Source organism: Doryrhamphus excisus, chromosome 11, assembly GCF_030265055.1.
Source record: "Doryrhamphus excisus isolate RoL2022-K1 chromosome 11, RoL_Dexc_1.0, whole genome shotgun sequence".
Lineage (NCBI taxonomy): Eukaryota > Metazoa > Chordata > Actinopteri > Syngnathiformes > Syngnathidae > Doryrhamphus > Doryrhamphus excisus.
The window spans coordinates 15,385,844-15,399,108 of record NC_080476.1 but is presented as its reverse complement, the minus strand read 5'-3'; the positions used below and the strand labels follow the sequence as shown (position 1 = coordinate 15,399,108).

At 41.7% G+C, this 13,265-nt stretch overlaps 1 protein-coding gene across 2 annotated transcripts; it reads left to right on the top strand.

The window, feature by feature from the left end:
- Positions 1–1,347: 1,347 nt before the first annotated feature.
- On the top strand, positions 1,348–12,882 carry zbtb21 (zinc finger and BTB domain containing 21). Of its 2 annotated transcripts, none has more exons than XM_058087710.1 (2): positions 1,348–1,492; positions 4,825–12,881. In XM_058087710.1, the coding sequence occupies exon 2, from the start codon at positions 4,827–4,829 to the stop codon at positions 7,791–7,793; it is 2,967 nt and encodes a 988-aa protein (XP_057943693.1). In that variant the 5' UTR covers positions 1,348–1,492; positions 4,825–4,826; the 3' UTR covers positions 7,794–12,881. The 2 variants fall into 2 exon arrangements, with proteins under 2 accessions (XP_057943693.1, XP_057943694.1); XM_058087711.1 differs by having other exon boundaries at positions 1,376–1,488; positions 4,825–12,882.
- Positions 12,883–13,265: the final 383 nt, after the last annotated feature.

Here is a 13,265-nt window from a genome sequence, read left to right as displayed (position 1 = left end):
AACCATGTTGACACTAACAGCGAGCGTTTGCCTTCAATGTCATGTGACGTGACAAAAATGCAATGCCATACATTGCATTCTTATTCTGTGTAATAATGATAAATAACCATGTTCTCTAACATTTGTCTGCTCTTCTCGTTGGGGTGTTTTAACTTGCTGCGGTTCAAATCCAGAGGTGAGGTGTGGGGATTGGAGATTGGGTACAATTAGGTCAGGGTGACAAATTCAAAATCACAAGTTGACTGAAGTCCAGTTTTATTATATACACTTAGTCATACATGAGAAAAATGAAGACGTAAGCATTAGTCGTGGTGCAATCAGTGCCGCACCTTATTGCATCACATGACTGTTGCCAAGTAATGCTGCTGACGGGAACGGGCCTGCAAAAGAGATAAACAAGGAAGCATGTCCCCACTGACGTTATAGTGACACAAGCTTACTGACATGCAATTGTAGATATAGATAGACAGACTACCTTTATTGTCATTGCACAATAACACAACAAAAAATAAAAATAAATAAAAATAAAAAATAAATAAAAAATAAATTAAAAATAAAAATAAAAATAAAAATAAAAATAAAAATAAAAATAAAAATAAAAATAAAAATAAAAATAAAAATAAAAATAAAAATAAAAATAAAAATAAAAATAAAAATAAAAATAAAAATAAAAATAAAAATAAAAATAAAATAAAAATAAAAATTGCCAACAAAATGTTGTTGCCTGGCTCCTGTATAATAATAAATAATAATAATGTATAGAATAAATAGATGACATCAAATATGAACAACAATGTACAGCGTAAAACAGTAATAATATTATAATATCAAATAATATTATGACTATTAAGTCGAGAAACTGCAAGGTGAGTTGAAACTAGGTATGCACTACTATGCATTACTGGACTGATAATTATCAAACTTCCAGCTTTAAACTATTAATATAATATAATACTAGTCAATTTTGTAGTTTCAACGTTTACCTGTTATGTTTTATAATAAGAGATTGATCGTGTCGACTTGTACTAGTCCAAAAAAGTGTGTGCACCCCTGCTACACATGTACAATGTACATACAGTAAATACTTATATTTATACATTGACTAAAATATAATGTTTTACATGTGTATCTATGTATAAATATTTCTATATTTCTAGAAGGAGGTAGATGTTTGGCATTTTTCAAAGTAGCTCGCAGGCTAAAAAAAAAAAAGTGTGAGCACCCCTGCAGAGCTCTAATTGAAAATGGAAATGGTGTCGGTACCACTTTAAATGAGCTCTAACGTCAGGTCCTCTCTTGGTCCCGCCCCGCACAGCGTTTATCCAATCGGAGCGCAGTGCACGTGACGAGCTTTCATTGCAATGACCTCATCCCTGGTGTGGGATGACGTCAAATTCAAGATGGATGGAATCACGACCAGTGCGCAGAAATCCAAACAACACTGAATACAGTCCCTGTTGTTTGGATTAAGAGAACTTAATCGCGAGGGTTGGTAAGACGAGAATTCTATTTTAAGTTGACTTAAAAAAAATGGACTAAAACATTGTTGGTAGAGTACCATGTACGGGGAGCGTTTTTTTCCCCCTTTTCCTCCCTGACGTAACTCAAAGGGGCAGTTGAGCTGTTGTAAAACCGGACCAGCTACAACCTGTTTAGCTTGGGAGTTGCGCCTCGTTGTTGTACGTCAACATTAAAAAAAAGCCACCGCTGACGGAACGGATAGCGGACTTAATGTTATTTTAAGCTTTTCCTACCGACGGTTGTATTCAATGGAGTCCAAAAAACGCGCCCAACTTTTCCCCTCGCCTCGCGCCATTCACGGTTTAGCCTCACGAGATCACAAACGTGTCGCCGCTGTCTGGAAGCATGGACGCGGTGTGTTTTTTGGTGGGAGAACTTGGTGGGAATGTCGTGCGAGGCTGCGCCACGTCCCTCGGATGAGCTAATGCCACAAAGCGTTACCGGACTTCCTCGTAGACGAACGACATGAGTGACGACTCATAAGTCCGCTGTCTTGAGGGGGGGTAGCGGTTAGTTTGGCACAAGTGAATGGGAACAAACTGTACCATTGAAATGACGTGGCCAACTTAGTCAACAACTTGTTTACAGCACGAATGGCGTTCATCTCTTAAATGAGGAAAAATATGCCAATTTTCAGCCAAACGATTGAATATATTCCTATGAGTAAACTTGCAAGTTCCATTGCGCTACCTACGACAGGAAATGTATAAAATCAGTGGCGTCATTAGGCTGATATTTTTTAAAAAAATTTTTACGAAACAAATCTCTGACAAATTTCATAAAATAGGGCAAAAGCAAGCCAATAAGCAGGCTAATACTAGCCTATTACGACTACTAGTAGTCCTAATAGTACTAGTACTATACTAGTACTAGTACTAGTAGTACTAATATAATAATGATTATTATACAAAACATTAACAAAAACATCCGACAAATGTCATAAAATAGGGCAAAAGCAGGCTAATACTCGCTTAAGAAGAATAATGATGATAGTAATAATAATAGGCTAATTAATAATATGATAATGATTATTATGTAATTGATCACTGTTTTTTATTTTTTTTATTGTTTTTTTAACCAAAAATATCCGACAAATTTCATAAAATAGGGCAAACGCAGGCTAATAAGCAAGCCAATAAGCAGGCTAATACTAGCCTACTACTACTAGTAGTGTTATTAGTAGTATTAGTAATAGTATTAGTAATAACCAGAAGAAGAATAATGATGATGGTAATAATAATAAGCTAATTAATAGTATAATAATGATTATTATATCATTTATTATATCATTGATATATCATTTAAAATTTTTTATTGTTTTTTTTTTTTTTTTTACAAAAAAATCTCCGACAAATTTCATAAAATAGGGCAAAAGCAGGCTAATAAGCAAGCCAATAAGCATAGAATGGTTGCATGCAATGTCCTCAGAACTTAGTAACGCCCCTGTATAAAATACATATTTTAGGCACGCTCAGATTCCGATACCGATCACTGACCGTTTGGTGAAGCTACTCAAAATCACCTGTCCATATACGAGACCCCTGTGATGCTATCACCATCATAAGGCTGGACACACACATATATATATATATATATATATATATGTTTATGTTCATTAATCATGACACACAAATAGTTTTTTTAAGGACATGTTATAATTAATATAATTACAAGACAGTAAAGTTGTTCACTGACACTTGAAAAAAGCTAGTACGTACCCCATGAATGTGATATCCACTTGTGGCTTCCCAGTGGGACAAAAACCAGCTCCAAACTAACTTCATTGCTTGTTTGTTTTGTTTTAAAAACACTTTTGGGGGGGTAAGTCACATTTGAGGTCCAAAGACCAGCAGCTAAGCAGATAACTAGCGAGCTAGGTATCTGCCTCCAATGCAAAGTACAGTCAATGACAGCTAGGCAAAGTGTGTAAACAAATGTGCAAGAACTGAGAGGTAATCAAACACTCTGGCATTGATTGGCGTAGGCTGTGACGTTTTGTACGGTAATTAGCCGATATTGATCGGTGGGAGCATCCCTAATACGTGCCCTGTGATTGGCTGGCGACCAGTCCAGGGTGTACCCTGCCTCTCGCCCGAAGACAGCTGGGATAGGCTCCAGCAACCCCTGCGACCCTCGTCAGGATAAGCATTAGAAAATGAATGAATTACTGTTTTGTGGTTGAATACAGCCACAAAATATATTAATATTAATAGTCCAAAAATTATGATACCATATCATGATATAGTAAAGGAAATATTGCATCTCGCTCACTCTGTGAAGTTGTGGAATTGCCTTTTGTGACACGTATTTTCTTGCAGGCCATTCATACTGTCTGTGAAACATTTGCAGCATTTCTTGAAATTAATTCTTTATTTTTAGACTATTTGTCACTGGTTAATTGGCGACTCCAAATTGTCCATAGGTATGAATGTGAGTGTGAATGGTTGTATGCTATATGTGTCCTGTGATTGGCTGGCGACCAGGCGCTCAAAGACAGCTGGGATAGGCTCCAGCACCCCCGCGACCCTCGTGATTCATTCATTCATTCATTCATTCATTTTCTACCGCTTATACTCACGAGGGTCGCGGGAGTGCTGGAGCCTATCCCAGCTGTCTTTGGGCGAGAGACGGGGTACACCCTGGACTGGTGGCCAGCCAATCACAGGGCACATATAGACAAACAACCATTCACACTCACATTCATACCTATGGACAATTTGGAGTCGCCAATTAACCTAGCATGTTTTTTTGGAATGTGGGAGGAAACCGGAGTACCCGGAGAAAACCCACGCATGCACGGGGAGAACATGCCACACAGAGATGGCCGAGGGCGTGGGGAAAGACAAAATAAGAAGACAAAAAGTTACCACTTCCACACAAAATAGGAGGAGAACTTATTCATTCATTTTCTACCGCTTATCTTCAGGAGGGTCACGGGGGGTGCTGGAGCCTATCCCAGCTGTCTTCAGGCGATAGGCAGGGTACACCCTGGACTGGTGGCCAGCCAATCACAGGGCACATATAGACAAACAACCATTAACACTCACATTCATACCTATGGACAATTTGGAGTCGCTAATTAACCTAGCATGTTTTTAGAATGTGGGAAAAAAACGGGAAAAAACCCACGCATGCACGGGGAGAACATGCAAACTCCACACAGAGATGGCCGAGTGTGAAATTGAACTCTGGTCTCCTAGCTGTGAGGTCTGCGCGCTAACCACTAGACCGCCGTGCCGCCCGGTGATATTTTCTTTCCTAAAAAAAAAAAATAATAATAATCTTTTTTGTGTCATCTTTCAGAAATGGAGAGCCTCGTGCACTACAGCAATCCTGCGCACCCCCTCTCGGTGCTGGGGCTCCTCAACGAGCAGCGCCTGCGGGGCCAGATGTGCGACGTGCTCCTGGTCGTGGCGGACCAGCGCTACCAAGCCCATAAAAGCGTCCTGGCTGCCAGCAGTGAATATTTCCAGTCCCTCTTCACCAGAACGGACGACACATCACCCAAGGTCGTAAACCTGGACTTCTGCGAGCCGGATGCCTTTGAGATAGTTCTGAATTATATTTACTCCTCCTCGCTTTTCGTGGACAAAGGCAGCCTTTCAGCAATTCAAGAGCTGGGCTACAGCCTGGGAATTCCGTTCCTCACCAACATTGCGTCCGCAAGGCCACACGCGTCCTATTGCGTCTCGAGAAAAAGGCTGTCGTTCACAGACGGCGACGAGAATGACGCGCAGACGAGGAGCGTCATCGTGTGTCGTGTCCGCAATGACGCATCCACGCTCACCCGTACAAACCATCAGGCGAAAACACCGGAGAGATCGTCATCATCATCATTGTCTCTTCTCACCGAGCCTCCATCAGAACATCAGAACTCGGAACCGATCACAAGTAAATCACCGGAAATGTGCGAAACCCCTGAAAGGAGGTCCACCTACCCGTACACCTCCATACTCAAAGGGAATCCATCTTACATGTCTTCTATTAGACCCCAACTCAAAACATCTGCGTCCTTCAGCGACGCTGAGGTTCAGCACATAAGGATGCCGTCTTCCTCCGACCAGGACATGACCGAGGAACCCGCGGATCAAGAGCCTCACGATAATACCAAAGCGGCTCTTCATGGCCACGCCTCCGAGCTGAGCCAATCCATCGACCGGAGCGGCCCGCTCATAAAGAGTCTCCTCCGAAGATCGCTCTCCATGGACAGCCCCGTTCCGGTCTTTTCGCCGACTCTGGAGCTCAAGGAGCTGCAGAATCACGAACAGTCGCTCGTCAGGACGGCATCCGAGTCAGAGAGATCCGCTCACAACGGAAACGCCAGAACATCTCCGCTCGTTCTCCGGTCCAAGCACCCCAGCAGACGCGACGAAGAAACTCAAGTCGAGTCGACGGAGTGCGTGAAAGCGGAGCCCAGCAGTCCGCTCGCCGACCCTCTTGATATCATCCGAATCACGGTCGGAGAAGCCTTGCCGGTGAACCTCAAAGACCTCCGGACAAATTTCAATCAGTGTTCCAAAACGAGCTTCACTCCCCTCGGGAAACGAAAGGAACGACCAGATAATAGACGGTACCCGTTTAAGAAGAACAAGACATTCAAGCCGCATCCCGTCTCCTCCGACGACAACGCGTCGTCGCTCGCGTCTCACAGCACCGGCGACGATCAGGAGAACAACATGGAGTCGCTTCCGAACAAGATTTTCACGTGCTGGAACTGCTTCAAGGTTTTCAGGTCCAGCACCGGACTACACCGCCACGTCAACATGTACCACAACCCGGAAAAGCCGTACGCGTGCGACATCTGCCACAAGCGCTTTCACACCAACTACAAAGTGTGGACGCACTGTCAGACCCAGCACGGCGTCCTGCAAAACCCGGCGTCGTCCTCCAGCTCCCCCGGGACGGAGGACCGGTTTCAGAAGAAGCTGATCGACATCGTGCGAGACCGAGAAATCAAGAAGGCGCTACTCTGGAAGCTGAAAAGGAACAAGCAAGCGTTGCAGTCGCCCGCGCTCGCCAAGCAGCGGTCGCGGTCCAGCTTCGTGTGCCCTTACTGCGGGAAGGTCTTTGCGTTCCAGTCTCAGTACAGGCAACATCTAAGGACGCACCCTGCGGAAAAAGCTGACCGCGACACATCAGGGGAGCACATCCTGTACCGGGAACAGGACGCGGCGCTGCAGCAGAAGGACCCCGACAGCGGCGTTTACGCCTGCCGACTTTGCAACACGAAGTTGCCTTCGCTCGCCGAGCAGGGCGATCACGAGCGAGGCTGCCGCCATTCCACCGTGTGCCCGTACTGCGGCCTCCGATTCTCGAGCCCGGTCGTCAAGAAGGACCACGAGGCGCACTGCAAGTACAAGAAACTGACGTGCCTGGAGTGCATGCGGACCTTCAAGTCCTCGTTCAGCATCTGGCGCCACCAGGTGGAGGTCCACAACAACAACGTGATGAACATGAAGGAGCAGATGAGTCTGAGGCAGCAGGAGCACAGCGAAGAGCATTACACCAGCGAGCATCTCACGACCGAGAGCAACAGCTACAACGACTCCTCGGGTACAACGATGTACGACTCGGAGGACTCATCGTCGTTTGTGCCCGAGGACCTCAGCATGGGTCACCACGGGAAACTGGTGGTGAAGGAAGAGCCGCTGGAGGAGGCCGTGAGCGAGAGGGAAGAAGCGGACGCTGGCCACGCCGGCGCCGAGGAACCCGGCGTGTGGCCGTGCGAGAAATGCGGAAACCTCTTCAGTTCCCGCAAAGACCTGGAGCGCCACCAGGAGCTGCTGTGCCACATCAAGCCCTTCATTTGCCACATTTGCAACAAAGCCTTCAGGACCAATTTCCGTCTTTGGAGCCACTTTCAGTCGCACATGTCGAGCGCGAGCGAGCCCCGAGCGAAAGACGCCGACGACGGCCCCCCTCTATCCCCGTCCCCGCCTGCGCCACCTCAAAACTCTGAACTACGCTCCCCGCAGGCCTCCGCGCTCGCGGCGGGCGACGACGAGTCCAGCAGCCCCGAGCCGTCCATGTCGTTGGCGAATAACGCCAAGATGACTCAACCCGAGCGGCCACCCAGCAGCCACAGCCCCTTGTCGAGGTCGAACAGCGTGGAAAGCCCCGGCAGCGCTCCGAACTCGGACACCCTCTTTTATCACGCACCGTCTCTCTCCGCCTTGGCGTTCAAGAGGCAGTACTTGTGTAAGCTCTGTCACAGAACCTTCAAGACGGCTTTCAGTCTCTGGAGCCATGAGCAGAGTCACGGTCATGTGTGAGCATCGTGGATGGTTCTAGAAGAGGGGGATCCATACGTATCGTGATCACACACAAAAAAAAACAAGACTTTGAATGTATGTATAGCTTAGTTGCTTGCCTCCAGTATGTTATATTCAAGTGGCCATGTTGACTCGGGGAATTATTAGGGACACGCTGAAATATAGTCAAGATATGACAAAACAGTAAAGCTATGAGAATAATATCGGAAAGTTACATTCATTAATTTTCTACTGCTTTTCCTCACCGGGGGTGCTGGAGCCTATCCCAGCTGTCTTGTACACCCCGGACTGGTGGCCAGCCAATCACAGGACACATATAGACAAACAACCATTCACACTCACATTCATACCTATGGACAATTTGGAATCGCTAATTAACCTAGCATGTTTTTGGAATGTGGGAGGAAACCGGAGTACCCGGAGAAAACCCACGCATGCACGCGGAGAACATGCAAACTCCACACAGAGATGGCCGAGGGTGGAATTGAACCCTGGTCTCCTAGCTGTGAGGTCTGCACGCTAATCACGAGACCGCCGTGCAGCCCCCCGTCTTTCAACAGAAAAAAAAGGTTTAGTAATCAGCAAAATAACATAGCTAAGTTTCAAGAAAATATCTGTTCCTGACTAAAAATTGAGAAAAATACATTACATTACAATACAAATACATTTCAAGAATTAGAGCCCTCTAAATTTGAAATAACACCCCCATAGTCACTTTACCAGCAAAATAACATAGCTACGTTTCAGGACAATATCCGTTCCTGACTAAAAAAAAATTGAGAAAAATACATTACATTACAATACAAATACATTTCAAGCATTAGAGCCCTCTAAATTTGAAAAAACACCCCCATAGTCACTTTACCAGCAAAATAACATAGCTAAGTTTCAGGAAAATATCCGTTCCTGACTAAAACAAATGGAGAAAAATACATTACATTACAATACAAATACATTTCAAGCATTAGAGCCCTCTAAATTTGAAATGACACCCCCAGTCACTTTTCCAGCAAAATAACATAGCTAAGTTTCAGGAAAATATCTGTTCCTGACTAAAAATTGAGGAAAATACATTACATTACAATACAAATACATTTCAAGCATTAGAGACCTCTCAATTTGAAATAACACCCCCATAGTCACTTTATCAGCAAAATAACATAGCTAAGTTTCAGGAAAATATCCGTTCCTGACAAAAAAAATTGAGAAAAATACATTACATTACAATACAAATACATTTCAAGTATTAGAGCCCTCTAAATTTGAAATAACACCCCTATAGTCACTTTACCAACAACCATTCACACTCACATTCATACCTATGGACAATTTGGAGTCGCCAATTAACCTAGCATGTTTTTGGAATGTGGGAAAACATGCAAACTCCACACAGAGATAGCCCAGGGTGGAATTGAACCCTGGTCTCATCGCTGTGAGGTCTGTGTGCTAACCACACGACCACCATGCAGCCTGGAAAGTTACAAGAAAAGTTAAAACATTGTCATATTTCAGCTTTATTTAGTATATTTTTTCTTTTTACAGTGCAGCTGTAATAATCTCATATAAACATGAATGTGCAAACAAGTGCTAGATTATTATTATTTTTTTGTTTTGTTTTTAGAAATGATTTTCCGTACCAAATGACGATCAATATGATAGTTGTATTAGTTGCCTAATTGTATTTGCATTTGTGTGTCGTGTAAGAGAGCAAGGTTGTGACCAATGTGACTTCCGCTGTACCACATGTGACTTTATTAAGAAAACAAAGAGGTATTATTATGTATAATTCATAAGTGCTTTTATGTTCGGAGGCCGCAGTTCAATTCTAGGCTGAAAAGCTTTTTCTGTTGTTATTATTGTATCACATATCTTTCTTGGTGCAAGTGACTCTCGGGGTAGATCATAATTAGTTTGTTGCCTTTTTGTATAAATAGGGATTGTGCAGTTTAGAACCGTTACATATGCCTGTTTTTTTTTTCATATTTTATTTTTGTATTGTAATTCATGTAATAAGAGCAGGTATTATATTACACGCATAGCATCTCAGGTTGAAAGCATTTGAGAACACTGATAATATTCATTCATTCATTGGGTGCTGGAGCCTATCCCAGCTGTCTTCAGGCGAGAGGCGGCGGGGTACACCCTGGACTGGTGGCCAGCCAATCACAGGGCACATATAGACAAACAACCATTCACACTCACATTCATACCTATGGACAATTTGGAGTAGCCAATTAACCTAGCATGTTTTTGGAATGTGGGAGGAAACCGGAGTACCCGGAGAAAACCCACGCATGCACGGGGAGAGCATGCAAACTCTGCACAGAGATACCCGAGTGCGGAATTGAACCCTGGTGTCCTAGCTGTGAGGTTTGCACGCTAACCACTAGACCGCTGTGCAGTCCCCCGTCTTTCATCAGGAAAAAAAACCGTTTAGTAATCAGCAAAATAACATAGCTAAGTTTCAGGAAAATATCCGTTCCTGACTAAAAAATTGAGAAAAATACATTACATTACAATACAAATACATTTCAAGCATTAGAACCCTCTAAATTTGAAATAACACCCCCATAGTCACTTTACCAGCAAAATAACATAGCTAAGTTTCAGGAAAATATCCGTTCCTGACTAAAAAAAATTGAGAAAAATACATTACAATACATTTCAAGCATTAGAGCCCTCTAAATTTGAAATAACACCCCCATAGTCACTTTACCAGCAAAATAACATAGCTAAGTTTCAGGAAAATATCCGTTCCTGACTAAAAAAAATTGAGAAAAATACATTACATTACAATACAAATACATGTCAAGCATTAGAGCCCTCTAAATTTGAAATAACACCCCCATAGTCACTTAACCAGCAAAATAACATAGCTAAGTTTCAGGAAAATATCCGTTCCCGACTAAAAAAAATGAGAAAAATACATTACATTACAATACAAATACATTTCAAGCATTAGAGCCCTCTAAATTTGAAATAACACCCCCATAGTTACTTTACCAGCAAAATAACATAGCTAAGTTTCAGGAAAATATCTGTTCCTGACTAAAAAAACATTTGAGAAAAATACATTACATATGTCCGAGTTACTCATTTGGGGAAAAGGGGGGGTTCTTTATGTAACTACGGGTGATAACATCAGGATCAGTGAAGCACACGGACTTTCTTGCATCGTCGTCAAATTGTTCCACAGCTGTATTTTCTGGAATATCGCATCGGTGAAAAAAAAATTTGCTATGAAATGTAAAAAAAAATTGCATTTATGTATTTATTTTGAAGTTAATCTCATGAAAGAGATTAACTTGCACACACGGCAACAGACTGAATCGGTGTCCAGTGTATTCACGCAGCGCATTAACACAAAATGGAACGCGGTATCCTTTGCTATATTCCGTATTTCAGTGATTTTCAACCACTGTTCCGCGGCACACTAGTGTACCTTGAGAAACCGTCAGGTGTGCCGTTGAGGAATTATCCAATATCACTTTTTATAATTAACATTTATTAATCATCATTTGCAAATAGCCATTATGTCAATAGTATACATGGACCCAAATATTCTAATTGCATTTGGTTTATTTGCTCAAACGGAAAGAATTGAACAGGGATGGAATATTCCTTTAACCAATCCGATTGAGGTATCTTTTAACCCGTTCAAACGGAAAGTTGTCAGGGTGCGTTCTTCTTCTTCGTGGTGTTTTTCTTCTTCTCTTGTTTATTGGCGGTTAGCAAGCAGCTTTTGTGTGCATTAGCGCCATCTGTGGAACAGAATCCAAACCCTTCTATACTTTATTCATAAAAAAGAAAAGATATATCTATATAAAACATGTCCCGAGTTTAATTATAAAATATTAGCAAGATTGAATTTGATCTTTTCCTGTTTAAATTGATCCCGGGTTGCGTTCTTTCAGCGCATGCTCAGATATGACGTAACACGCAGATCCAGACGTTCTTCCGTTTTAAAAATGGCGGCGAGCAATCGGCACTTTGTTTTTGATTCAAACTAAAAATTTCAAGACTGGACAGACGAAAAACTGTCAATACGGAGTTATTCCAACAAATGAAAGAAAAACTTCAGAAAAAAGTCGGTATCACGTGATGTTGATGTTTACGTTTTACTGGGCATGCCCTATTGACTATTCTGGTTGATTTTCACGGCGCATGTAGACAAGAGATTGGAATATTCCTTTCCATGGATACCATTGTTTCCCGAAAGGTCATTCGGAAAAGAGAAAAAGTGGTGATGTAAAAACGTGGCTACTGTGGAGTGTCTGTGGTGTAAAGACTGGCAGAGCAATGTAATATTGGTCCGTGTGGCAACACCTACCTTGTTCCTCCGATTAGACTTATTGATGCACGTGTGAGGTCGTGGTGACATTTTGGAACATTTTTGGTTAGCGGTGTGCCGCAAGATTTTTCCAATGTAAAAAAAAAACGTGCCGTGGCTCAAAAAAGGTTGAAAATCACAGCCGTATTTAATCCCGTAGAAACTCAAATACAAATCAATTCATTAGTTTTTTTTTTGTTTTTTTGTGTCTTTGTTAAATAATTTGGAATCAACAGGGAATTCATTAATTATATCTTCCATTGTATTTTTTGCTTTTGATTGTGAATTTTTTTTTTTATATTATTGATATTGCGACTATTCGGAAGCAGTTCTATTATGTAAAGAGCGCCCTCAACTGTTGTGGTGTTAGATTGTTTTTTTGTTTTTTTAAGGAACTTTGCATTGTTAATAGCAGCTCTCAGATTTTTTGGGAGAAACATTTTATTAGGACTGTGTACCTGGAAGTGTTCAGATGTTTTGTACCGATTTTATGAAGAAAAAAGACACGTTTTAGTACACACATGTTGGATTTGCAATAATATTTGTATCCGCAATGGTTGTGTTATTGTTGCTTTTTTTGCAGCTGTTTTGTGTTTAGGTTTTTCCAAAGTTTATGTGATTTATGTGTGTAAAGATCAATGTATGAGTAAAAAAAAAAATTGAAAAAAAATTTGATTTTGTAGTAAATATTTTGAGGAGTTTGGTAAGGGTTTTATCATTCATAGTTCATATTTTTGATGCAGGATTACCCATCATGTCTTGTGGCAGCTTAATGTGCGTGTTATGGTTAGCACTTAGTTAATACCCTTGTTGTAGTCGTATGTGATGTCTTATTTCATTGCACCGTGAGCAAGTATGCCGTGTATATATATATATATATATATATATATATATATATATATATATATATATATATATATATATATATATATATATATATATATATATATATATATACGGCATACTTGCTCACTATATATATGATGTCTTATTTCATTGCACCGTGAGCAAGTAAGTCGTATATATATACGGAATACTTGCTTGACATTCATATTGTAATCTGCAATATATATATATATATAATCGGTGGCGGTCCAACTTTATTAGTGGCGGGCCGCCACTGATAAATGTAATATATATGT